At 38.2% G+C, this 27,035-nt stretch overlaps 3 protein-coding genes across 3 annotated transcripts; 2 read left to right on the top strand and 1 right to left on the bottom strand.

Moving 5' to 3' along the window:
- The first annotated feature begins 72 nt into the window (after positions 1-72).
- On the top strand, positions 73-9,125 carry wash1 (WAS protein family homolog 1). The gene is made up of 11 exons (XM_055030551.1): positions 73-201; positions 2,244-2,384; positions 2,993-3,104; positions 3,187-3,333; positions 5,880-6,016; positions 6,119-6,254; positions 6,700-6,895; positions 7,040-7,207; positions 7,372-7,530; positions 7,762-7,833; positions 8,564-9,125. Exons 1-11 carry the CDS (start codon positions 194-196, stop codon positions 8,704-8,706), a joined length of 1,419 nt encoding a protein of 472 aa, XP_054886526.1. The 5' UTR covers positions 73-193; the 3' UTR covers positions 8,707-9,125.
- Positions 9,109-19,152, bottom strand: ddx11 (DEAD/H (Asp-Glu-Ala-Asp/His) box helicase 11). The gene is made up of 27 exons (XM_055030540.1): positions 19,047-19,152; positions 16,623-16,983; positions 16,459-16,545; positions 16,231-16,367; positions 16,085-16,142; positions 15,851-15,958; positions 14,709-14,796; positions 14,409-14,611; positions 14,231-14,305; positions 13,631-13,708; positions 13,512-13,558; positions 13,348-13,427; positions 13,225-13,266; positions 13,067-13,134; positions 12,935-12,973; positions 12,705-12,843; positions 12,425-12,559; positions 12,201-12,313; positions 12,049-12,121; positions 10,927-11,030; positions 10,304-10,453; positions 10,139-10,207; positions 9,950-10,053; positions 9,772-9,856; positions 9,611-9,686; positions 9,381-9,535; positions 9,109-9,286 (listed from the first exon to the last, which is right to left on the bottom strand). The coding sequence occupies exons 1-27, from the start codon at positions 19,061-19,063 to the stop codon at positions 9,254-9,256; spliced, it is 2,724 nt and encodes a 907-aa protein (XP_054886515.1). The 5' UTR covers positions 19,064-19,152; the 3' UTR covers positions 9,109-9,253.
- Positions 18,415-24,850, top strand: fkbp4 (FKBP prolyl isomerase 4). The gene is made up of 11 exons (XM_055030559.1): positions 18,415-18,834; positions 19,271-19,415; positions 19,501-19,643; positions 20,610-20,730; positions 21,970-22,126; positions 22,426-22,516; positions 22,595-22,678; positions 22,778-22,963; positions 23,083-23,226; positions 23,573-23,668; positions 23,781-24,850. Exons 1-11 carry the CDS (start codon positions 18,742-18,744, stop codon positions 23,865-23,867), a joined length of 1,347 nt encoding a protein of 448 aa, XP_054886534.1. The 5' UTR covers positions 18,415-18,741; the 3' UTR covers positions 23,868-24,850.
- Positions 24,851-27,035: the final 2,185 nt, after the last annotated feature.

A 27,035-nucleotide genomic window follows, 5' to 3' on the forward strand; every position in this document is an offset into this window, starting at 1 on the left:
AAGTAACCAACGCGGGACCTCAAAAAATAAAATCCGAGTGACCGCGAAGGCAGCACCACAGTTTCGTGGTCATGTGATACAATGTTGCGGAAGTCCAGATATTGCGTCTCGTAAAATCAAGCAGCCGTGAAAGAAATAACCGAAAGCTTAAGCTAATCATCAAATATATCGTTCGTCGCCGTCAACACAACTCATGGTCAGGTAAGAATGTTATTTTTTAGTTCAGCGTTAACCGCAACAAACCGTATGGTGCTGCTCTGGGTGCTGCTTTTTAGCAAGTCCAGGAATAGCTTTAATCTATTTTTGTGTTATTTACAAAACAGCAGAGACACTCTGAGTTTATTTTCTACAAGACATAGTTGACAAAATCATCTTGGGCGACGGAAGTAGTAAATTACAAGATAAATCTGTAATATAACGGCATCAAATAGGCTGCAGATCTACACTGTAGTATATATATATGTCATGTGAGAGTCAGCAGAGTCCAGACAAATCGATGACATGACACCAGAGGAGAAAGTCCAGTAATGAATGCTCGTTTCATTGTTACGTTGGGATTTCATTTATTCTTATAGACCTTAGATCGCTCGATGCCGTTTTTGTGGTGTAAGTACATCAAATAAAAAAAAAATAAAAAATGAACTCAAGAGGTTCAGATTATTCGCTCAAATATTTTTAGTACAGACAATATAAACACGACACACAATACTTTGCACACGTTTTCATTCAACCGCCAAGCTATTAGCCAACACCAATCAATACTTCACAAAGTCACATAACAGATTCTCAATTGATTGCATGTGGTCTATGTATTCAGCTGTTTTTACACATAGATATACCATAATCCAAACTATACCACTTTAATGTTTTGTGTATTTAATGTCTTGAATTGTATCTGTAAAAAATAAAAATAAATTAAACAGAAAAGCTTAGTAAGAAAAACAATTCAAATGTAATATATCTTACAAATTAAGATAAAGAAACAAAATCTTAAAGCCAAAAATGAGATAATGCAATTATTAGTTTACTGAAAACATAAAATGGACGATTGTAGATACTTAAAACAAGACTTAAAGAAAATGTTCACAGAGAACTTTCAATAGATTGTCAGATGAAAAATATTTATGATTTTTGTTCTGTGGAAGTTTGCATTGCCCTAAAAATTATTAAAGAAATCTAGTCATAACAAACATAGTAGGCTCAAAAGGTGCAATCACATCTACTTCAAATCTTCTGTCTCCACAATATTGTAGGTTGCCGTCATCATCCTAATTTGAAAGATCAGTGTATGCAATTTCATATAAGTCAATTCTTGGATGCAATGTTTTAGTGTCTGTAATATTTCAGGTACCCTGCTCTTAAACTCTACATCCCAATTCTGTATTTGGTCAGTTGCCCTTAATGTTCACACCTGATCTAAATCTTACTGGTTGAGATGATAGATCTCAGGGAGAGTAGAGGAAACATTGTGATGATGAAAAAAAAAAGAAAGAGACTAGTTGATATAAATCCCAGTTGATATAATCAGCAAGTATGCAGCAATAAAACTGCAAGGTCATGTTTTTCTAACATTGTGCTCAAGTTTATTAAGTGGACACAGACGGTCAACAAATAAATAAATAAATAAATTTCCATAAAACTGTCTAACACTTACATATTTCTGTGAAGGTGAGACTATATCATTTTAGGTTCAGTGTTGTTTTCTACATATATTCCAAAAGCTGGCTGTTTGCACCAGGGAATCTCTTAATATCTGCACAGAAACAATACAAATTTGACATTGTCTCCCAGCAAATTTGGTACAATCAGGAAAAGGAGTAGTATTAGGAAATAGTCAGTATAATCAATACAATATTGGTATATAACCAAATAGATAACATAAATTGTTGACATTTTCTTTTGACCAGTTACATTTCAGTTTTAACAAACCTGCTTTAAAAAATGAGTGGAATGCTCTACATAAATAGAACGATTCCATTTATAGCTGAAAATGGAATTGCTACTGTACCACTCCATTGCATTAATTACTCTGGAAATGTGCTCATTTTCTCCAAATATCACACACACCTAACATTAATCATATTTCTTCTGGTTTAATTAATATCTATCTTGTTATCGCCATTCCCCTGAACAAACCTGTCCAGTTTAATAGCTCTTGAAATGGGAGACAAAAGCAACAACAGAGCTTGGTTTCATTTCCCTACAAAAATAACTACCTTGCTGTTTGCTGCTGTTTTTTTTAGAATGACACAGAGGCACTGCCTGGAGGGCCAGGTATACTCGGTGCCTCTCGTTCAGCCTGAGCTGAGGCGAGAGGAGGCTGTTCTTCAGATTGCAGATGCATTGCTGTACTTAGAGGTTATTTCTACAGACATTTTCAGAAGGTAAGCAAGCAACACACGTACACACAGACTACAAATATAAATATAGTTTATTTGTTTATATGGCACATGTGTGCAGCATCACAGTTTTCCACATTTGAGTTCAGAAACAGACACGTGGTTCAGATCCGGTGTTATTAATCATTAAATTTTTTAATTTTTATTTTATTTATTTATTTTGTTAGACCATTTAATAGCCAATTTTCACAGTGAGCATAAAAAAATTATACAGCTCTTGGAAAAGTCTCATCAATGCATTGAATGGACTGATGTTAAACATTACGGCATCTGCTAAAAGTAAGCTGCTATGGATTAAGATGCCATTTTCTCTAGATTGCACAGTTATTAAGCAGCAAATGTTTTACACCAGATGGTCCTGTTTGGCACACTGCGACCATCGGCTTCTCCTGTAATTATATCACAACACATATTTATAGCTGGAAAGACAGGGAATTGTAGTATCAGTTACAATGTGGCCTGTTTGTAGTTAGCAGTGTGGGGACTTTCTTAAATTTAGCTTTTATTGTATTTCTGCTGCCAGTGGTCTTACATTGTCTTTAAAATGATAGAAAAGTATAGTATTGTTATGTTTGTGTTGATGTTGCTTCCAGGGTCTCTGAAAGTGTGGAGAAGAACCGGCGTCAGCTCCAGAGTGTCTCTGACCGGATCAGACTCGCTCAGGCCCGTGTTGACAAGATTAAGGGCAGTAAAAAGGCCACCAAGGTAACATAGACAAAATTACAAGTTTTATACCTAGATTCTCATTGAAGCATCACATAAAATCCTTATAAATCTACGTGCTAAGGTGTTCTCCAGTGCCAAGTACCCTGCCCCAGATCGACTGCAGGACTACTCCTCCATCTTTACCGGAGCCACAGATCCTTCCTCTCAAGTCCGGCCTCGTCGCAAGATACAGAATAAACTCCGGCCTTTTGATGAGAAGGCCTGGCAGGTGAAAAAAAAAAGTTCACTGCTGTGCTTATTTTGTTGTGAAATCCATTTATTTTGAAATAATCGATTATCACCTAAAAAGAAAAGCAGCATTGCCACTGCCAAAATCAGCATGCAAAATCAAGCCGAAGCCTACAAACTCTTGAAGAGTGTGGGGTTTATTTAAATTTTTGTCCAAAATGCGATAAGCATTGAGAACATCTTATTGAAAATGAACATTTTTGAACTTTAATCTAATATCTGATATATTATAAGCCAGACTTTGTGGAAATTATTATTTCTTCTTTTAATTTTAATAAATTAAATTAAATTTAATGAATTAAAAGAAGATGATGCTATTTATTTTTGATTTTCCACTTCAAAATTAAAATTTGTGTTTAACTTATTGATGAGTTTTTTTAAGTTACTGAGCGTTACTGAGAGAACTCAAGCAAATTAATGCTTGTCAGAAATAAAAAGAGCAAGAGCCTTTTAGATTGATGTTTTAATCTGCACTCCAGTAAATAAAGCATTAACAAAATACAGATGTCATAGCTCACAAACTGGTTTAAAGAATTTGTGTTTAGTGTAGAATAGGTTCAAGAGGCAAAAAAAAGCACTCACATACTCACACTGCGGAACTGGAAACCATCCCACCCAGTTACATTTTTAGCTATACAAATATTCAAAATTCTGAAAAAAAGAGAGAAATATTTGACTGGAAATGTGTATTTTGTAATTCTAAATTTGAAGGATCTGTGCAGAAGAGATGTGTTTGTGTTGTGTTCACCTCGGCTGTTTTTTTACGTTTCCTTATGCTTTTAACATGACTTCACACAGTGTTATGAATACACTGTGTACACTTTAGCAGAGGAATGTATATCTATTTGTATACATTCATAGATTCTTCTTGCTATTGTTGATGCTGGAATTATGTGACCAATTCAGACATGAAGTTTAACACAGTATCTTATAAAGAGATATAAATACTTTTATATGTACAGATTAGATCTTGATGTTGGTTCTGTGGGTTTCTGGCCTTGTGGAGAAAGAAGACATCAGGGCTAATCTCAACTTTTTATATGTATGAAGGCTGCAGGACAAAATTTCTCTAAATTCTGATTGAGATTCAGAAATTTGAGATTGGGAATGTTTTATTGTCAGTTTCAAGTCAAAGAGAACTGAGCCTAAGTGTGCAGAAAGCCCGTAACAAACAGTTTTTATCCACAGTTTTAAGGCTTTTTTTGCAGTGTGTGTGCTGCTATCTTTACTCTTCTGATGTTGTTGGGGAAACACCATCTATTTCCCTCAGCTCATTTATGCAGCTTCCCACATCCACTGTCACTGTGGCAACCAGAGAGATGTAGCTTTTTACTTTGGTGGGAAAAGAAATGCTCGATAAGCTGAGCAATGATGAGAAGAATGAAGCTGCCCATTTAGCAAGCTCACAGCTGGTCCAGAACATCTGGAAATATAACAACATCTGTGTTCAAGCAGTATTCTAGTGTCTGTCAAGAGACTCCGGAGTCTTAGGACCCTTCTTCAAATTTTGTACTGTTATTTGGGTAAAAAGGACAATAACATGATCCACTTACTGATCATTAAGAGATAAATTTCCAGATATTTTTGTGTCTTGGCGGCTGCTTGATGTTATTTTATAATGCTGTATATGAGACCTGTTAAATAAATGTCTGGTTACTGTGTTCTAAAATTGCTTAGACTTATCAAAGACTTGCTTTGATAAGCCTCCTCTCCTAACCCCTGCCTGTCTCATTTTAACTCCCCTCCAGGCATGAATTTAACCAATCCAATGTTCGATGAAAATAAAACATGCTTTATATATTTTCCTTGAGAATACCCTTTCTATGCCTTTAAATTACTCAGAAGGAACCCCACTTTTTGCCTGAAAGAAATGTATAGTAGTATGTAAAGTAGTATAGTAGTTAGTAGTGTCTCCTCAACAGGGTTAGAAAAAAACTGAAAAAACCTCTGAAATTTCTGCTATTTGACATCCCCTTCTAAATCCAGATCCCAGGTCTCATTCTTTCCTTGTCAGAACCTTTGATGCAGGTTATTTTGCAACCCACGTCGTTAAATTTGTCACATGCTGTACATGGAGTACATCAGAGGCTGTGCGCGCATTGACAGGGAAAATCGACTGTAAATGCATGAGAGTTTGTGTGTCTGTGTGCGCTCTGCTCAGTAGAAGCTCGTGAATAATTTATACCGAGCCCCTCCGTTTTTCCTGCACCATCTCAGCAACCTTTACAAAAATCCTGCATATTTTCTGCTGCGTGTGCTTGCTCTTGCAAGAGTGTAGATTTTTGTTTGTGTGAAGGATTTGTGTGTATTTGTCAGCCTGAAGAAAAAAAACCCACTAGCAGTTGTTTCTAGTGCAGAAATGAATTATTTAACATCCTCCAAAAGAAGTGTCCCTTATAATTCTCGCTGATTGAGAGTGTGTGCGTCCTTTAGCAGAGGGATCGTCGTGGCATTTGTCATTCTAGTTGCTCAAGATTTACACGTTCCTCCCCACACACACACTTTGTATTGATCTCTCCCCTTCAGGAGAAGTTAACGTATTTCCCAGTGTGCGTGAGCAATAAGAAGAAGACTGAGGACGAGACGGAAGAGGGATTGGGCAGTCTTCCGCGAAACATCTCATCCGTCAGCTCTCTGTTGCTCTTCAACACCACAGAGAACTTGTGAGTGAACGGAGGCGGACTGGAATGTTTTCTGCTGTAACGGCTACACAGATTTAATGTTATTGCCGCTGCATCTTTTAACTTGTCTTTTGTTTCTTATAGATATAAAAAGTACGTGTTCCTTGACCCTCTGGCTGGAGCCGTGACAAAAACACACCAAACTCTGGAGACGGAAAAGGAGGAGAAACCATTTGATGCCCCATTGTCAATTACAACAAGAGAGCAGCTGGAGAGACAAGTATGTGTTGATCAATAGCGGCTCGGCACATTACGACCACAAATCTATCATGTGAATTTCACACAACAGGCCAAAATAAAATGGTGCATAAAAAGTGGGCTGTGTATGTGTTCATCCCTTTTTATCTTGATACCTAAAATAAAATCTACTGAGATTAAATATCTGTAAAAAGTCAAAAAAGTGGGGATAACTACATATGTATGCCACACTTTTAAGATTCAAGAACACCACATATCCAATTCTTTGTATGCACTACTGTAGATGGAACTTTGCAAAATCCTACTTGTATGCATTGAGGTTTGTGATTGTAATGTGGCAAAATGTGAAAAAAATGTGTAGAAATTTGCTTCTGCAAGTTCCAGCATATCCAGTATTAGGTTGATTTTTTTTTTAATGTGCAGGATTGCCTAATCTCTTAGTGATGATTTTTCCCCCTCTCTAACAGACAGCTGAAAGTTATTTTTACGTGCCAGACCTGGGTCAGGTGCCTGAGATAGATGTGCCGTCCTACTTGCCTGACCTTCCAGGTATTGCAGACGATCTGTCATACAGCGCAGATCTTGGACCTGGATTTGCCCCTTCTGGACCCACTCTCAACATCCCAGAGCTGCCCTCCTTCTCTGGGGAGGGCGTTTCATCAGGTGACATACCTGCCCTTTGAACGCTTGCTTGATTGTGTCTTAAATTTATTTGCATTTTTATTTTTTATTTTTTTGCCTGCCTCAACTTTGGGCCATTTTTTTTGTTTTTTATTGAAAAGCTAATTTTATGTTTTTTTGTTTCAGGCCCTGAGCTCCAAAATAATCTTCCACCACCCCCACCTCCTCCCCCACCCCCTCCCTCTGAGCCTGCCCTTCCTCCCACTGCTCCTGCAGGAGCTCCTCCTCCTCCGCCTCCTCCGCCTCCTCCTACCACAGAGATCCCCGTGGAAGCTACTCCAACGCCAAGCTCAGGTTGGTTACATCCGAGCTCTTCACTTTGAGTAAAAACAGTATTAAAGTGATAACCCTCCATTTCTACTGCAGCAGGAGAATTTAGTTTATCCCTTAGCTCTAACCTAACTGATATTAATGAGTGAAGTTTAACAGGCTGTCCTCACTGTATGCTCTGACTACAGGCCCAGTGTCTGGCGCGCCGAGCGAGGTAGTGCAGCCATCAGATGGGCGCGCCAATCTGCTGGAGTCCATACGCAACGCCGGGGGCATCGGCAAAGCCAAGTTACGTAACGTTAATGAACGCAAGATGGAGAAGAAGAAACAAAAAGAGCAAGAGCAAGGTGAGGGACTGCGAGGGGGTCATGCATGTTTCATCAATGACTTCAGGATCCAATCTAGAGATGGGACGCACCTATACTGCCACAGTTCAAAGTGACAACTGAGCCAAAAATTCTTCATAGTCCTGGCAGTTTTAGATTTATATTTCATTCAACTAAAGTTTGATTTTTGATAGAAAATTTGATTTAGAGGCAGAATTTAAGTATCTACTTGTCTTTTTTTTTGTTATTCAGCTGTTGGAGCAGCATCTAGTGGTGGAGACTTTATGTCTGATCTCTTCAATAAACTTGCCATGCGCCGGAAAGGTAAGAATGTGGAATGCGCTTTACTTTATTTACCCATGAATATCCCATTACGATACTGCATTTCTTCTGCCCAAAAGACTTGATAAATATAATATGTTATACCAACAATATGTTATGCATCAAAATATTTTCAGATGTCATCCATGTGGAGTCATGACCAGATGCCTTTTTAAACATAATTTTCCAGATGACTTCTATTTTATAGTAAGGCTAACAGTTAATGGACATATTAGTCATTTTGCTGTTAAGTACCATGTTTAAGTGTGTCAAAGAACTTCAATCTATGCTGAAGTCTATTGTAACTTGTACAAATTTTGGAAATGTACAAACAATAATTTGTCACAATAATAGTTAGCAAAAAAATATTATCTCCCAAGATTAACACAAGTAGGGAAAAAAGGTGGTCCCATTATTCACCTTGTGGAACACTGCTCTCCATGTGATCTAAAAAACTGGGTTCTCCCATTTAGTTTGAAAACCAAATAGATCTTGTATTTTGCTAACTTTGTATAACTCAGTGAGAGATTTACAAAAAACAGCAATGTTACTTGTAACAGCTCTGATGCAAGTTACTGTGCTGTAATCTTAAAACCTGTGTGGCTTAAAATATTTTGAAAATAGTTTCTCTTGTTCATTTTAGAACAAATATTTCAGTTGTAATTGACAATGAAATAAATTTCATATTAGGTAAACCAACGATGATGACAGATTGGATGTTCTTTTTCTCCAGGAATATCGGGGAAAGGCCCAGCAGGTGGAGAGTCGGCTGAAACTCCCGCTGGTACCGGAGGCGCATTCGCCAGGATGTCGGACGTCATCCCACCCCCACCCGCCCCACATTCAGCAGCAGAGGATGACGACTGGGAAGCATAACATGATGGACAATGATCGGCACGGAACATCCTTTTTTATTGAAGAACTGGCATTTTATTTACATAACGCAAAAGACATAAATATCCAAAAGGAAAAGAAAAAAGCTGGCTAAATAACTTAAGACATTTGCAGCTGTAATGAAATAAATATAAGATTCAAATAACTTGACACTTTTGATAAATTCCAAATATCTAGACAAGCCTATGAAAAAACTATTTAGGCTTTGAACTAAATAACACTGTCCTTAAAATATTTACATTTTTCTATAAGAAGTCATCATCGCTGTGTCGGCCTAGTAGCACTTAAAAGAAAATAGCTTTCAATCGCTAACATGACTAAAACCTCAGAACATCTAAGAACATTCTGATCAATGGAGAACCTGACATGTTTAAATGTAAAATAAAGAGAACAAAAAACAATATTGCTGGTAGTGATGGTGTAACTCAAAGATAAGAGCTTTATGAACATTTCTCAGTTTTCTTTAAACATTACATTTTGTGCAGCTTCATTCTTTTTCAAGCTGTTGAGAAGCTCTATGGGAGACAAACTACTCCTGTATCTGCCTTTTCTCCAGGAAGAACTAGGAAAGCAGAAAATGAAAAAACAGATATTATGAACTTGTCTTCGTTCAGTCAAGACGCAACAAACTTCTGAGCTCTTTGCTTCATTCTCACCTTCCGCAACGCAGCAAAAGCAGGGCCGAAGCTGGAGTGTGTACTGGTGCGATTCTTGATCCACGCGGGGAGTTTAGCGAGCGTAGCGGGCCGAGCGTAGCGCCTGTCACAAAGGACAATGGAGGAATAGTCGCCTCTGTGTCGGATGGCTCTGCCTTTGGAGAGAACAAACATGTTAACGCCTCCTGAGTAACAAATATTGTTTTTAATTTACCCTCTGTAATCAGTACCTATAGACTGGTTAACAGCCTTCATGCAGAGGTTTTCTACCAATGCCTGTCCAGGGTTTTTCCCATGGCTGTGAGGCTGCAACATAGAAATAAAATCATTCATCTCTCTTACAATATTTTACCTTAAATATAACAATTTTGGATTGAAAGAAGAATCTGACCAGGTGTTTGTCAAGATACGACATCTTTTCCTGCAGCTCTGGAGATTTGATGTTGGGATACGGCATGCCAACCATCACCACACACCTGTAATCATATGCACAAACACGAATAATTAACTTTTAATATTCCAGGCCACGTACAGGAGCTTGCTAACTATGGGGTTTGTGATTAACACACCTGCCTAGGTCATCAGAGAAATTAATGCCCTCGCTCATCTTTCCACCGACGACAGAGAACAATATCGCTCCTGTGACTCCTCCCCGGATGTCCGCGGCACTCCTCTGAAATGAAAGTAGTTGTGAAGTCTCATCACAATGACAGAATCACTGACGATCATATATCTGCCAGGTGAGAAGTTCACGTTACCTGGATACAGCGGGAAAACTCGTTTAGCACCTGCTCTACCTGGTTCGCCTTCTTTGGCTCCTGGAAGATCTGAAAAGCGATTGTGAGAGATTTAGGTCTTTAATAAAGCTGTGCTTTTTTTTCTTGCACTCTTCATTACTTTTAAAATATGCTGCTGGTTTATACCTTTTTCTTATTCCCCAACCGGGTTAGTGCACCGCTGGCCTCCCAGTGAGAAATGATTCTCCTGGAGTATTCATAAGAGGGGAAGAAACACACAACCCCGCCCGGAACGACGTTGCAGATGTTGGAGAGAATGCGTCCCATTTCGTCCATCTGTTAACAGAAGACTCCTGTTAATCCTTAATAGAACATACACAATTCTATTTATTATAATTTATTTGGAAAAATGTACTTTATCACAAAAGATGGACCAAGTAATTGGCCGGAGATTAAAATCGACCTATTTTCCCTTGAAAATAAATACTGAAAAAAGAAAAAACTTTTTTTTCCCCCTCTCTAATCAAATTCATTGACACAAAGAGCTTCAACATTTCTCATCTGTGAACGCATCAGCCAATAGCGAACACTTTTCTTCAGTTTTCTGAGTACGATAAAAAGGTTAAGGACATGCACTTTGATGCATGAATGGAGAACATGTAATTTCTATTTCTGATGGATTCGAAACCTCTACTTTTATCCATGATCCTGCAGCACTGTTATCTTTTAAGTGTGTTAACCTTTAAAATAAGTAAAAACAATTTAAAGTGTTAAAAGTTGTTAACTTATTGAAATGTGTCTGTTTGTACCATTTGAGGAGAGTCTCTGCTTTGAAAGGTAAAATCCAGCTCCTGACCAGATGGACCGGCACATAAGACAAGAGGAAGAATGTTTTCTGGAGGAATCACGTGGCCTGCAGATTTCACAAGAAGTCAAATAAAAGGATTAAAAAAAGATACAAATTAACCAGGATATTTTGAGGATTTACAATTGTGTGACAGCTAACTGTTGCTAAAAGACAATTCTTATCTGTCATGAAAACATTTCTTTATTGAAATCTAAACCTCTTTTAAGCCAATTTCAGCTTGATTACTCTCAATCCCTCCTCTCCGTATTGTTCTAGTTATAAACCAGGATTGTTCCACTTGGATAACCTAGTCTGACTTGAGCTTAAAGTGAATTAGAAACAGCGGACTATGGATTGTTCCCAACCAATAACTCAGCTACAAGTGGAGAGCAGCTGGAATATCTTGATGTCTCATTCCAAAGTGATAGGGTATCAAGAGGATGGTGCTCTGGTTAGTTTAAAAAAAAACATTTTCAAATACTATCTGCACTGTAGCAGAGAGGTGGGTCATAATCAAGAGAACCAGATCACTGATGCAAGGGGCTGAAATGAACTTCTTCCATAGCATGGCTGGTCTCAGCCTTAAGAGCCCTACCTGCCTACCAGATCTATTTCAGGGTAATTTCTACCTGCTTTTGTCTAATTTGCTCCTGATTCCTGTAATGTAAACGCTGGGCAAAGAAAAACTACCGCCGAAAACGATCTCAAGCTCTGTTCCTGCACCTTTAGAGCTAGAGAAACTTGATCATCTGGGAGAAGATCAGAGTAAGGCTGCTGCTTATCCACATCTAAAGTAGGACTGCCATCATCTGGTAACTTAATAATTAGATTTTTAGACTAATGTAACTTAAGCAATAAAATCATTTTTGATTTGTAAATACATAAATAATAATTGGGGCTTATATTTATTTTACTGTAAACCTGGCTCTTTAAGTGCAGCTTTTTGTTTCTCGGGAAAAGACATTATTTTACTTAGATAGCTGTTATGAACAGAATTACGCATAAACAGAACCATTAACATAAAGAGCGTTATCAACAAAAGCTCAATAAGCTGTAGTGGTGTGAGAGAAAAAGAGTGACTCACCACAGGAAAACTCTGTGATACGCTCCTCCTTCACTCCGGCAGAGAACAGTAGCTCCTGTTTGAAGTCTGAAACCTATACATGTATATATTTCTTTAATCTTAAAATCTCCACCCAACCCTTTTATTTCCTCCAACTCTCAGAATCAACTCACAGGCTGCATTGTTCCCCCAGCAATGATGACTGCTCTGCACTCCTTCAACACCTGGGCAAAATGGACTGCTGGATTCAAAAGAAGGAACTTGATGCTGCTCTCCGACAAAGTGCCTGGGTAACAAACAAATGGACAGTCTCACACAGGGGCAGTTGAGCCTTTGTATTTGATTTAAATCTGTGACATAAATCAAACACATCTCCAAGGTATGAAAAAGCAAATACCTTGTTTCTGTAACACCACTCTGCCATCAGTGTTACTGTTGGTGAGAGCCAGGAAGAAACCCTCCACCTGCATCATAGGAGATGCGGACAGCATTTTGTCTGCTTCAGAAGCCCCCTGCTGGTCTGCTGAAGGAACTGTTCACAAAAAAGTACACAGCGTATGATAAAAAATGAGCAAAACTTACAGCTATTTTCTGTGCAATACATGGTCACATGCAGAAAAATAACACCTGTAATGTTTCTTAAATGTCCATAAAACGACTACAAAGAGGAAGCTAACCTGGTGCAGAGGTGGGGTTGCTGTTTAGGGCCTGAAGGTAGCGATTCAGGCCTTCTGTGCGACGGTTCTCCTTGTTGGAGCTGCTTTGGGTGTGCAGCGTTACACCAGAGCCGGCGTACTTCTCCACAAATCCACCCAGCTGCCAACAGAGGTTGAAAAGTTTTAAAAACTTAAGATATTATAATTTTTATTTGCATCATATTAATCAAACGAACAAAAGAAATATTTACCTTCCTGCTGATCATGCTCTTTTCAAAGTACCTTTGTAGCTAAGATAGGAACATCAGTAACATAAAGGTGAATTATTTTGGTAAAACTGAACATCCAACATGTTGTTAGGCTAAAGAAATAACTTTAACTACCTTAAACAAGTTGATGTTGTCAATCTGAGCTTTGAAGAGGAAATTGTTAATAGTATAAATTTCAGTCCCTGAGGGGGAAAAAAGAAAAAAAAATTCTAGTGAGCAATTTTTCAAGGTTTCTCTAATAACTATGTTACACATGTTTATCCCTGACTGACCTGCTTGTGTAGTCTGACTCTGCGGATTCTGTCCAACTTTACCTGGAACAGGAAAACAGTGAGAAATTCCAGGATTATTATTAAGAACCCCAAAAATTTTACTTGGAAATTGGAGACACTCACCTCCCAGCACACGGATGAGTCCCTCTACCACAAACAGAATCTGTTTGATGTACATCACGTTCTTCGCCTTTAGTCTGTTCCTTGTGTTTGAAACAGGTGCATATTAAATAAGAACAATGCAAGATAAAACTGAATGTATGATTTGATTCTGTCTCAGCACTCACTTGTAGCGGTCGGCGTACTGGGTGAGCTGGGACTGGGTGCGGCAAAGCTGCAGAAAATTCAGACGTTAGGAACATCGAAGCTGAGACCGTACATAATTGAGACTTAGAAGGAGTTTTACCTGCGCTCCGCTGAGCTCTGCACTGTGTATACAGGAGAGAGTGTCACTAAGGTTGTGCGCTTCGTCTATGATCACCACCTGTTTTTAAAATATGAAGTTAGGCATCCTGGTTGCAGAGCCCTCCAGACTTATTTAAACTTTAAAATAAATTATTAGTTTATTATAGTAGCAGAATGTCACACTGACAATTTCCTCTTTGATTTCAGAAAACTGAGTCAGCAAGAAAAACAGAAAAAGTTCTAACAGTTATTACAAAAATGTAACTGCACACATTTAATTTATTTATTTGGTTTTTTTTCATCATTTACTTCTTCAAATTATCAGATTGTTCAGATACTTTTAATTAGTAATACATGACATTGTTTGTCCCTGGGGTATGATTATGAGGGACTCCTCAAAATGGGAAATGCAATGTAAAATGAGTTTTGTTTTGTTTTTTATAAAGATGCAAGCCGATTTTCATACATCAGGAAATGAAGTTTAAGAGCTTTGTAAATTTTAACAGCATTGCAAGTATTTCAAATGTAATTTAAAACGCTTTTTAGGCTAAGTTGGTTATAAATAGTTAAAATATGCTTCAGAAATAAGGTATAAACATACCTGTCCCTTTAGCTGGACACCTGCTGCCCTTCTTGTAGCTTCATGAAGAACCATCTGATAGGGCAAAACGACCAGCTACAAAAAAATAAAAGCAAAAGATGCTGCAAGCAGGTCTATTAAATCCATCTCTACCTTTACCGGTAGAGAGGATTAATGGTGTATAAGTGGATAGATTTACCTGTGCAGGTGGGACAGCAAGACGCGTGGAATAATAGGGACATGCTTTTGTTTCCTTGCCCAGCTTCAGCAGCTGCTCTATGTCCTGCACCGTCCCCAGAACTTCATCCCTCATCTGCTGCAGAGCCAGAGCTTTGTTGTAAGGACACACACTCTTCGGCGGACCTCTCTTACGTTTTGCACCGTCTTCGTGGGGCTGCTTGTCTGCAAAACAAATAAAGAAATGAGGGAAAAAAATAAACCAAAAAGAAAAATACCTTACTTTGAGAGTTGAGTAATGTTGTGGCTAAATGGCTCTCACCGTGTTTGTTTTTCTGCATCTCCATGCAGCGGTCATTTATGTGCTGGATGCTGCCCAGCCGCTGGACCTCTTCATTAACACACAGATTCTGCAAAAAACAGGATGCAGCTGGTCCTTTTGCCCTGTTTTCCTTGCAGCAGCAAGGAAAACAGGATCAAACTTATGGGCAACCTGTCTATTTTTGTTTTGTAATTATGCTTAAAAAAAGCGATCTGTTTTAACTGAACATGACTGTTAAAATAAATTTCAATTGTGAGGGTGCAGTAAAGCATGTGCATCATTAAGCTGAGGTGCACACAAACACAACAGGAAATTTGCTTTGTTACACTTTTATTTTGAAGATTAGTTTCTTTTTCTTTTGACTTCAACTTCCTGTGGGCTAGCTTCATTGAGTGCACATGTGATGGCAGCCAGGCCAGACTTTCACCTGGAGGGAACTCTCTAATTATCCATCTTGTTGTGGCAGACTATCGGGTGAAGCTGAGGGATAAAGTGGACTGAAACTTTTGTTTATGCTTTTTGTTTGTTGTTTGGTATATTTTCAGTATAAGTTGTAGTCAGTTAAGAGTGTGTTAAATAATTTTCTTCGTAATTTGCATCAGGGCAAAAATGTGAGACGAAAGGAAAATGTTGATTTTAAACAAACGCAAACTACTTCTTGTTAAGTCCCTTTTTCCAATTCACCTACATAAAATCCACTGCAATAACTCCTTGCATAAATCACCTATTTAATAACAAGAGTTCCCCTGTGTATCAGAACGGCTACCATAAATCTAGCTGTTCTGTGAACGTCTCAGAGGTTCAGAACACTATAATAGTGAACAAACAGCACTGTAGAGAAAATTGTTGAGAAGTTTAAAGGAGAGTTAGATTCTAAAATTGACCATTCTGGTCTGTGTGGTGGAAAACTAAACCTCCAACATAACATTCCTCAAATGTCAGACTATAACAAGCTGCCATATCAGTTACAGTAAAGTAAATAAAAAAAAAAAAACTGCCCTGCAAAAAGCCAGCCGAAAACCTCTCGAGTCCCAGTTTGTAAAGGATGAAAACCCAAACTATACCAGTTACCATGCTCAATGTTATTTTTTTAAAATATTACTTTCTTGTAAAAGGGTGTGCTTGTGTGTGTGTACCTGTACCTGCCTAGAACCCAGCGTGACCAGACTGATGTTTGTACTGAAGGGGCTCTTCTGAACCTCATGGACAAACTGGGCCAGCTGGGAGTGAGTGCGACTGCAGTAGTAAATCTGCAAGCAGAAAAGTTCACACTCACATCAGAATCAAGATTTTGATTCTGATGTGAATCAAAATTAAAATAGATCACGGCATAAACGTGATCTATTTTAAGATCACGCGTATGCTGACTTTGTCACCTTAGTTACATGCTCTTCAACCAACTCCTCGTCGTCCTCATCCTCACCTCCGAAGAATCTGGTAAGCAAAGTCACCTTGTTTTAATCGCCTTTTCAGGCTTTTAATCATATCTGTAAGAGTGCAGTCGATGAAAGCATTCACTCACCTGCTCTTACACTTGGATTCATCATCACTCTCATACTCTGCAACAATAAGCTCCTCGTCCTCCTGGTCTCCTGGCGTCGAAGTTTGTTCCTCCTTACTGACCTGAAGCAGCTTGAATGCCTCATCGTCTTCACAGTTCTGAGTTGAGGTCACAGTTAAACATTTCCATCTACCTGTATGAAATGTGTAAGGATGGATTCTGAACATGGGGCTCTCCAAACAGTCTTACCTTTCTTTTACTTGCATACTTTAGATGAATATTATTTCTGATCATCTCCATTCGCTCTTCTCTCTTTTTCCTCTTCAGCTCCTCCTCCTGAAAAAAAAAGCTTCAATTATATTAAGAAGCATGAAAAACAATTAAATAAAAGCTGCCATCTGAACTTCCTCCACCTTTAACTTTGACACCAGGTCACGTTCAGCCTTCTTCTGGACAAAGTCGGTGATCCAGTCGGGCTCTGCTGACACAGAGCTGCTGCTGGCTGATGGAGCAGCAGAGGCAGAGAGAGATGCTTCTCCTTCCTGCAGCAGAGCAGCGGCTTCCTGTCTCTTCTTCTCCTCATAGTCTACCAACCAGCTAAGGGCTCCACATATGAGACTTAAAGACTTGCCTGTTCCAGTTGGACTCTCAAAGATGCCCACTTTGCCTAGGTCCAGGGCACTGTAGAGCGCTTTCATGAACTGCTCCTGGATGTTGTAGGGCTTATAGGGAAAGGGAAATGAGTCCCTTCCATTTTCCATGCTCCTAAAGTCCCTGCAAGACAAAACACATAAGGATAAGATAGAGCCATAAGCAACAAGGCATTACAAAAGTGCTTGATAGGATTTAAAAGAAAATGCAAACAAAATAACAAACCAAAGGAAAGAGCAAAAGAAGAAAAAGCTAATAATGTTGAACCAAAGTAAATAAACTAGATATTTCTATTCAGTAATCCTGTACAGACTTGTGTATGTAAGGTTGTGTTTCAAGTACCGGTAAGTCATCCTAATTGTTAGTGATGTGATGATCCCAAAAGCAGGTATCAAAGCTTTTGGACTGGTGCTACATCCTGATGGAAAATTAAATCTGTATTTTCAAAAAGCCTTGTCAGTAAAGAAGAAACATTGAGTGCTCTAAAATATTCTGGCAAATGGTTGCTCTGATTTCAAACTTAATAAAACACAATATTTGAAAATCATACAATAATATCAGTAAATATTGCTGTGAAGGCATCACTTGCCTTGTCTTTCTCTGTGTTCCCAGTGTTTGGGGGTTCTTCAGTATTTGTAATGCTCCAGACTGAGTATCACTGCTGTGCAGATTTGCCACAGAATTTTTTTATTGACATATTTATCTGAAAATAGCTGACCTTTTGTGGCATGACCTTTTTGCTAAAGGTATTAGTGACAAAACACGCCTTTACATTCCTAGCGTTCAACATTTTATGGAAGACTATATTCTTTATTTGTCTTTAGACGTAAGCCATGATCATCAACGTCAATCAGAAAAAGGAACCAGTGTAAGGAATTAATGAGACGACTTAATTAAGATTCGCCTGTAGATGAAGGCATTTCATGTCTGGGGCCAAACCAGATATGATATGTCTTTCTTTGCATTCATGGTTGCCATAAATTCAAAGTCAGACACTATCCTGTTTCCAGGAAGAGATTTCCTCCTACCATTAAATCGTCTACCATTCCGTGTCTAACAGTTCATTCGGAGTTAGTGGATGGGACATGTGTCACTCAGAAAAGGCTCACATTAAAAGTACTAGTAATAAGTAGCTAAAAATACGCTTAATAGTTAATCCCTGGATCTTGTCGCATATATTATATATCGGCAAAGTAGTGAACTCACCACAGGGACGAAGTTTCGAAACGTCCTTCGTTCAAATCCCGGGTTTTTAACAACCGCGCCAACAAACAAGAAGTGGTCACAAACAGTGGCCAATAGGAGGGGGGATAAAAATAGAAGCGCATGTTTTATTATATAATAGAACTCATATGGGCGGGGCAATTATAATACAAGCTTTAACGTGCTCGCTTTATGGTCTGTATTACAATTATACAGAATATAAAAATTAATTATGATATTTAAATATAATTATAGATATAAATTGTTTCCAAATCTTGTAACTGTTCAATTTCTTTGGCTTTGCACCGCCTTTGCGGTATATAATGGTACAGACGTGAAACGCCACCCCACAGCGCATTCGTCGCTGTCGATTCAGGTCGACTGTCTGGAAAGTTCTCTGCTCTTCTAATCGCCTGTCAGCTGCCCAACGTGAACTGGAAGATGTCTGTCTAACACCACAGATAACTGGGTTACTGGGTGGTTGTTTGAAACCCATGATTGTGCACTTAATTTCCAACTGCAAAAAGGAAGAGAGGAACAAACAGCGGGGGAGCGAAACGAAGCCTTTTGCTGCTACTTGTGTTGACGTTAGTTGTTGCTTGCTGCACTTGGCGTGGTTGGTAGCAAGTGTCAGTTCGTGCTGCGTTGTAGGGATAGGGGGGATCTGACCCAAAAACGATGACTGCAGAGGAGCAGAACAGCGAGGGACAAAGCACCATGCCAATGGAAGGAGAAGACATCACACCAAAGAAAGATGGAGGTGTTTTAAAGGTAAACGAACTGGTGCTTTTTTACTCCTGCTAGAAATAGCTAGGCTAATGTTAGCTGTGTGTAGCCTGTGTGACGCACAGAATTTCAATGTAAATAGGACGTACAAGCTAGCCACAGTAGTCGTAACAAAACAGTAAATCCCCGTAATTTTGCATTGCATTCGCTTTTTTGTGTCATCTGATTATTGGGTGAAGGTGAAATTTAATACTTACAGTGCAACAGCGTGCATTTCCAGAAGGATCTGATAGTCAGTCTGTCACTGCTGCGCTGAGATATTTACGCTCCATACAGGAGAGCAGTCCTGAATGGATTTCTTTTAAAATAATCTTTTTTGATGTACAGAATCTGAACTGTTCAGTGGCTATGCAGGACACAGACTAAAATTTGGCTTTGGACAACAGTTTTCCATAACTTCTGCAAATGTCTCTCCTTACAGCTGGTGAAACGGGAAGGCACAGGCACAGACTTCCCCATGACTGGTGATAAAGTGTTTGTCCATTATGTGGGCACTCTCTTGGACGGGACACATTTTGACTCGAGCAGAGACAGAGGAGAGAAATTTTCCTTTGAGCTGGGCAAAGGTTAGTCTCCTATCTAAAGGACATCAATATTTCTCAGTTATAGTTGCACAACTATCAGGGTTATTTAAGTTCTCTCCCATTTCAGGTCAAGTAATTAAGGCATGGGATATTGGCGTGGCTACAATGAGAGTTGGAGAGCTGTGTCAGCTCATCTGCAAGCCAGAGTATGCTTATGGATCCGCAGGCAGCCCACCCAAAATACCTCCCAAAGCCACTCTTGTTTTTGAGGTAGGTTGACTATTTAAGGAGTCTTATTTTATATATATTCAGAATAGGAAGAAATTGGTGTTATATTATCTTGGTATGGTCATTTTTTAGTAAAATATAAAACAAAATTTAGACTGAAAATGTAAATAATGATTTTATTGCTTGATTTAAAGCTGAAAAGAAATCTACTTACATGACACTGCTGAATTAAGGTGTTGTCTATAAAGGTTATATTAATGTTATAATATATATGTTATTTTTTTGTACATGGGCTCAAGCAGAATTCTTAAATGAGCAGCAGGTAAAGGCTTCAGCTGTCTGCCAGGCCGATATTACATCTTTTGCCGTTCTGTTCTTTTAGCAAGAAAGCTTTTAAAACCTTTGAGTTTAAATATTGATTGTTTTTTTGTGTGTGTGTGTGGGTGTGTGTGTGTGTGTGTGTGTGTGTGTGTGTGTGTGTTGGCACATGTGAGCATTCCTGGTAATGAGAACGTAGACAGTACTTCTGAGAGAGCCTTTAATGATCTCTCCAGTTCACGTAAATCCCTGACAGATTTTAATGCTCCATTATATTAAAAAAATAATAACAATAATAACAATTGACCTGTTTTGCTTTGTCTCACAGCCTTATAGTGAATTTTGTCTTGATATTGTTTCCAATAAGGTCCAACCAACTAAAAATCTGTTTTATTTTAATAAATCTCATTGAAATTTCTTGTACTAGTTTTTTAATCTAATGATTTAAATAAGTTATTTTATTCTCTAAACCTTGTTACTCTACGCTTGTTACATACAGTATTATATTAATAGGAATGATAGGAAGTCTTCTTGTTATTTTTCATCTGACTGTTCTTTTTTTTTTACAAACTTTGGTGCCCTTTGAAACTGTAAACTCACCTGTGCCTGGAGTGGACCGCTTCCAGGTGTTCTTGCTTATTGTTGGCCTGGAAAGTCAAAATTTAAATTTATTCATTTACATAAATACAGGTGGAACTGTTTGAATTTCGCGGGGAAGACATAACTGAGGAAGAAGATGGAGGAATCATTCGGCGTATCATCACTAAAGGAGAGGGTTACTCCAAGCCCAATGAAGGAGCTGTGGTGGAAGGTATCATTTGAATGGTTGATCATTTTAATGACGGAAGTTAATGTAACAAGACATATCAATCAAAATCTCTAATATGTTGTTTTATTTGAAATTGTACATCTTAAGTTTCTGCTAAATAGTTTTACCCTAACAGGGTCATTCTGCTTCATTCATTGACAAATCGAGCAGTGTGATGGATTTGTTTTTTGAAAAAGAACATTTTTAAGAGCTGACCAGATTTTTAGAAGCGTGATAATCATAGTTGTTTTGAATGTACGGAGCTAGATTTGATCAAATTTATGAACCGCGGCAACACGTGGCAACACATGGCCGCATGCAGAAGCGAACAAGTATATTCACATTTTAAAGGTTAGCTGATAGTTGGCTCAGTATCCACACTTGAATAGAAAAATCCTTTAAAGTAGGTTGTAGAACTGGTTTAGCTACACTTTCAAGACCAGTGAGAACTGCTGTGGGTGGTACATATTTCAGTAACCACAGTTTCCAACGGATTTCAGCCTTTACCTAAAACAAACTTAAAAGTAAATTCCATGTTGAAGTTGTAGATTAGACTCTAACAATGATTGCATTTCTTATTTTAAAAGCATACATCTGAAACATTTCTCAAACGTCTGTGAGTGCAGATCACATCATACATGTGTCTAAACACGTCTGTTCGTCTTTACATGTTTGGTTTACTGTTACAAATCACAAACCAACCATAAGACAGTTCATCTAGAAATATAAATTCTGAACGGTCACATCTGGGCGCCAGGCTGTTGATGCAGATCATTTAAAAAAAAAAATAATAATTTTCAGAAGAATAGTTTCACCAATAGAATTGTGTTTTTGTTAGGAAAAATATACATACATATTTTTCGTTTTAGTTGGACAATGATTTACTTTTTTGTGTCTTTAAATATTTTTTTGTTTTATTAAAACCTACTTTGGCGCACAAGTTTAGACCCAAGTGATTTAGACATTTGTCATATTGCCTCTTGCATGAGGGAATCTAATTTTTACTTAAAGATTGAAAATTGTCGCCAATTTTTTTGCCTGCATCTTCTTTGTTATTGGCCCACTTATTTCAATGTTTCACAAATGTGCATGTGTTCACAGTCTGAAACTCTTTGAGTTGATGACCAGCTGCACAGCATCACTTAAACACAGTTTTTATTGATGACCCCTCAAAGAAAGCCCTGCTTTATAGTACACACCCCCCAGGTTTGTCACGAGTTAATCCCAGTGTTTCTGTTTCAGTCTTTGTTCAAGGTACCTGCGATGGACGTTGTTTTGATGAGAGGGAGCTGAAATTTGAGATTGGGGATGGAGAGAGTTTTAGCTTGCCCAGTGGTGTGGAGAAAGCCATCATGGCCATGGAGCAGGGAGAAGAGGCACTCTTCATTATGAAACCTAAGTATGATTATGTTTGTTAGTTTAGCTTGTCTCTCGTGTAATATTGGTACTGTTTATTGCCTTGCTGCAAGAAGGTCTAAGGTTAAAATCCTGGCCTGGTATTTCTGAATGGAGTTTTGCATGTTCAGTTTGTACATTAGTGGGCTTCCTGCCATAGTCCATAAACATGACCAGAGGTTTGTGGTATCTAAATTACCCCTAGGTATTAGTACTAGTGTATGTGTACAGTTTAACATAATCAACAGTTAAATTGATTATGCTGCACAAAACCTTTTTGCTACATCTGTGTTTGTTTTGTAGTTACGGCTTTGGGGGTGATGGAAATGAAAAGTATTGTATTCCTGGTGGCGCAACGTTGCAGTACAAGATTAAGCTAACAGCTTTTGAGAAGGTAAGTATATCACAAAGATCTGTGACAGGTAGTTGTTGATCAAGTTTCTTCACATTTGACTTATTTTTAATCTAACAGGCTAAGGAGTCATGGGAAATGAACACAATGGAAAAGCTGGAACAAAGCGGTATCGTCAAGGAGAAAGGAACACAGTGTTTTAAGGTACATTATGTTTGTTAAAAAGCCAAAAGATTTTATTCTGGATTTAATTACTCCATGTGTCTTTGTTATGTATTCTGACCTGGGGATTTTCTGTTACAGGATGGGAAATACAAACAGGCATCTGTGCAGTACAAAAAGATTGTTGCTTGGCTAGAGCATGAGTCTGGCTTGTCGGACGAGGATGAAAAGAAGGCAAAAACCCTGCGACTGGCTGCACATCTGAACTTGGCCATGTGCTTCCTTAAAATGCATGAGCCAAACAAAGCCTTTGAAAATTGTGACAAGGTATTTGACTTCTCTTATTTCTGAAAGGGAAGACTGAACAGATGTCTTTCAGATGAGGTTCTTGCACAGATGAGGGAATTGTTTAAATCTCAAAAAGACCCCATCATTTCCTGTTGCAGGCCCTGGAAATGGATACTACAAACGAGAAGGCTTTGTTCCGACGGGGAGAGGCGCTGTTCGGTATGAATGAATTTGAGAAGGCAAGAGATGATTTCCAGCGAGTTGTTCAGCTGTATCCTTCCAACAAAGCTGCAAAAAGTCAGGTATAATACCTAGTACTAATTCCTCATAAAGTTTTGCCCATTTTTGCATTAAAATAACTTTACAAAATTAACTAATTGATTATTTCAGTTATCAGTTAATCACAATTAGTCCAATTAATTGTTTCAAGCCTAATAGAAAAGAGATTTCTTAAATCTGCCTTTTAAAAATCAGATGCAGTGTTATTAAGGAAGCTGTCAAAAAATATTTGAAAATTTTGAATTTTATATCAGTGATATTATAAAATTATCGGTACTGCAGAAAAATATCTTGCAACTTCAACTAGTTTCCTTTTTGGTGCTTACCTTTAGTTTTGTTAAACAGCTGGTTATCTCCTGGTCAAATTAGGTGATGCTGTGTCAGAAACGCATTAAGGAGCAGCACGAAAAGGACAAACGCATCTATGCTAACATGTTTCAGAAATTTGCAGAAAGGGATTCAAAGGTGAGGACCTTGTTTTTCGTACACAACTGCCAAGTTGCCACTAGAGGGCGGCATAAATCACCAAAAAGCGACCTGGAGATGCACTAATACAGATATTTTTCTTTTTGAGCAGAAAGAAGCAGAGAAGGTGAAACCTGAGAGCAAGGAGAACGGCGAGGAGGCAATGGAGGTTGAAAATGGGGAAAAGGAAACTCAATGAAGTGAAAGCATAGATGAAGATGCAACTGTTATTATGGTTCAAATGTACTTAGACTTTTGTAACCGGCCATTTATGTTTTAAGGTATGATTGTGTATATATGTATATGCGAGAATGAGTGTCACTGAGAGCACTGACCTCGGGCGGGTCTTTGGCATGTCACTGTGTCCAGGCTCTTTGGTGTGGCAGCTAGCTGAGTGAGTGGGGCTTCTTCAGCTGACAGCACTCTGGGAAATGGATTTAATAAGTTGATTGTGTGCCATGACCTTTGGCTCTGAACACATTCAGCCCACAGCTCTGAACTGTGCATGTGTTTTTTTTTTTTTGTTTTTTTTTTTTTTTTTTTGTTTGTTTGTTTGTTTGTTTTTGTTGGAAAAAATGTGGGTAAGGAAAAAAAATGCATCCCAGGTGTTGCGTGCAGAGTTTTACAACCCGTCAAGGGCTCCGCCATTTACCCCACAACATTTTCTGTCCCATATTCCTTATTGTTGCTGTTCATCCGAGCCTCCTCATGGGCCTACTGATCAATTGTTGCAGCACGGATGATTGTGTTCATAGAACTGGTTTGGTTTGAATGTTAATGTCATTAAGTGTGTATGTAGCACTGTGGATTGGAAATGTGATAAAACGTCAGTCTGGGCTAGTTTACAGACTTCGATCTTCTCTCAGCAAAATTGTGGGGTTCCCTTAAAGCCCTTGGGTACAGGACTGTTCACTTTTTCTTCGAAAATATTGACTTTGTACTTTTTTTTTCTAGTGTTGTGCTTGTGATTACTGTACTGTTCTCAACAAAGATTTATAAAGTAGAATTGATAAAGCAACTGGAATCTGTGCATAAACTCTTTGCATTTTAGTCAGCAGTGCCTACATGGACAAAAGCTAAAGTAGATGCCGAATGTAAGATGAGCTTTTTTTGAGTTTATCTTTGTTGGGAAGTCACTGCTTGGTGTGTCCTGACAGACTTATAATAAACTGTTCACTACGAGCTCAGTATTTGTGCCTTTTTTTTATATCTTTATGTCTCAGTTTTGAGGTTTCCTGTGGTACTTTCCTTTCTCTTCTTTGCTTGATTGATATCTCCTTACTCTAAGAATTGTGAGAAACTGTTAACAGTAGGAGCAGCTTTTTTATGCCTCCCACAGGGACCTTTGTTCAAAGCTTAAAATAAGATAAATATGTAATTAAAACATTCTCAATATTCACATATGCACAGAACAATTTTCCATTGCATAGAACAAGATTTACAGGATGGGTCATGTGCACAATGCAATATTTACAAATGAACACAGCAAGACTTGTATCTTTTGTGCCAAACACAAATATATTCTGATTTACAAACGGGTCTGTGGACTTCACTGCTTTTTTGTGAGTTGAGACTCCTCTGACATGGCTCAACCCACAAATATGTTTCACCAACCAAGCATATCTTTGTTTCAGCCAATCTTAAGAACATGCCATGTGGGAGTATAACTTATGTAAAATCAGTTATTGAAGAAGAAAGCAGACCAAAATTTAAAAAAAATAGCCTTCTGCAGCCATGGTGAAGTACAGTCCTCAACATGGCTTCTGGCAGCAACCGTGTTAAGTGAAATATCTTAACATAACTTGTCCCCTTGTTATGAGAAGTTCCTTTATTATTAATGTTAAGTTTTATTGTGCTATCTATCAATACAAGTTTACAAGCTAAGTGAGTGAGCTATGCTTTGTGCTTCTGCATGCTGATGGTGTCAGGCTAATGTCTTTCCATATAGTTGTACTTCTTCTGATTAAATTAATTATTTTACAGGATCTGTCATCCCAAGCTGAGGTAGCAGCTCAGGTTTTTGGGCTATTATTGACCCTGGAGCTGACCTTGGTCCAAGATAATAATAGCCTTTGTATATTATGGAGAGTTATAAAGCGCTGGTCCTTGAATAAATTATTATATCAATGTATTATTAATTTAATTCAAATTAAATTTCTTAATCTGGGACCTGAGTCCAAATTTCATACCACAAACAAACAAACTTGTATGACAATTAAAAACTCGTTGAATCAAAGAATTTTTAAGAAAATTCTTTGTCATTTTTTTATTGTAATCTTAACCCGAGAGAGAATACAGCAGTCGGAGCCGAAAGCAGATGCGCTGCAGTCAGTGAAATCAGCACAGGCAAAGCTGAAGTTGGTCTCCAATTTGAAGCTTCTGATTCTGCATTTAATGGAAAATCTAATAAAAACTCAACTGACAGCAAGTGGAGAAAAATAAATATTTATTTCTTTGTCTGGAATCAATGAAGCATAAAATCCTTCTGATTGCCAGACAGACTCCTACATTCTGTTAAAGAAAGTGGTCCACAAATACTTTGTCCCCAAAGGACAAAGTCAATTACATGTATTTGTAAATATTGCTTTGTGCATTTGTGTATTATCCTGTCCATTTGTGAATACTGACACTGTGTCAGTTACATACTTATGTTTCAGCCCCTTTAAACAGTGTTGAGAAGGGGTGTTAGACATATTGACAGTATTTTAAAAAAAATACTACTATAGTTGCACTGTACATGTTTGAATGCTGTTACTTTCACCCTCTCTTTGCCTTCAGTTACTGAAATTTTGGGGGGTTAGATTTGAAACTTTTTGGTGATCTGTGAATACAACCATTTGAGAATTTGTTGTTGCTACATTTTGTTCTCAGTAGTTAATCTTAACCAGTATCCTCACGGTTATTAAAATCTGTGATTCTCTGCTCTTAATTTATTAGGTTGTATTGGCTTAATCTCTCAGTATTTTCTATCAACGTCCTTGAAAATAAGGACCACGCCTTGTGATCTGTTCAGTGAATACAATAACTTACTGGCAGCATGTTGTCAAACAAATCACTCCGGTATTGGTTTTACTAGCACAAGGCGTTAACCTGCTTGCCTTTGTTAAATCCTGAGGCTGTATAATGAGCCTTTCCAAGGTTGCACCTGCTTTAGTTGGCAGGTCAGAATCTTTTTTTCCATGGATGAACTGGAACTCACTTGATCCCTCAGCTTTCTCTCAGGGACGCTGGCATCATCTTACGGAAGTGTTTTTTTTTTTTTTTTTGTCTTTCCCTGCCTGTTGATGATAAGCAAGATAGACTTGTTTTGTTCACGGGTAAGGAATGTATATCAATACTGGCCCAGAAGGGAGTGTCTGATTTCTCT

The sequence above is a fragment of the Poeciliopsis prolifica genome, unplaced genomic scaffold, assembly GCF_027474105.1.
Source record: "Poeciliopsis prolifica strain line A6 unplaced genomic scaffold, Auburn_PproV2 SCAFFOLD001, whole genome shotgun sequence".
NCBI classification, from domain to species: Eukaryota; Metazoa; Chordata; class Actinopteri; order Cyprinodontiformes; family Poeciliidae; genus Poeciliopsis; species Poeciliopsis prolifica.

Bases quoted from the DNA above. Each gene is read 5' to 3' on its own strand.
- wash1 (XM_055030551.1), top strand. The intron at 3,334-5,879 runs GTGAAAAAAAAA...TCTCCCCTTCAG, and splicing joins TTGATGAGAAGGCCTGGCAG to GAGAAGTTAACGTATTTCCC. The intron at 7,834-8,563 runs GTAAGAATGTGG...CTTTTTCTCCAG, and splicing joins ACTTGCCATGCGCCGGAAAG to GAATATCGGGGAAAGGCCCA.
- fkbp4 (XM_055030559.1), top strand. From the start codon at position 18,742: ATGACTGCAGAGGAGCAGAACAGCGAGGGACAAAGCACCATGCCAATG. The intron at 18,835-19,270 runs GTAAACGAACTG...CTCTCCTTACAG, and splicing joins AAGATGGAGGTGTTTTAAAG to CTGGTGAAACGGGAAGGCAC. The intron at 19,644-20,609 runs GTAGGTTGACTA...ACATAAATACAG, and splicing joins AAGCCACTCTTGTTTTTGAG to GTGGAACTGTTTGAATTTCG.
- ddx11 (XM_055030540.1), bottom strand. The intron at 15,959-16,084 runs GTGACAAAGTCA...TTCTGCTTGCAG, and splicing joins TTGAAGAGCATGTAACTAAG to ATTTACTACTGCAGTCGCAC. The intron at 13,559-13,630 runs GTAAAACTCCTT...AATTTTCTGCAG, and splicing joins CAGAGCTCAGCGGAGCGCAG to CTTTGCCGCACCCAGTCCCA.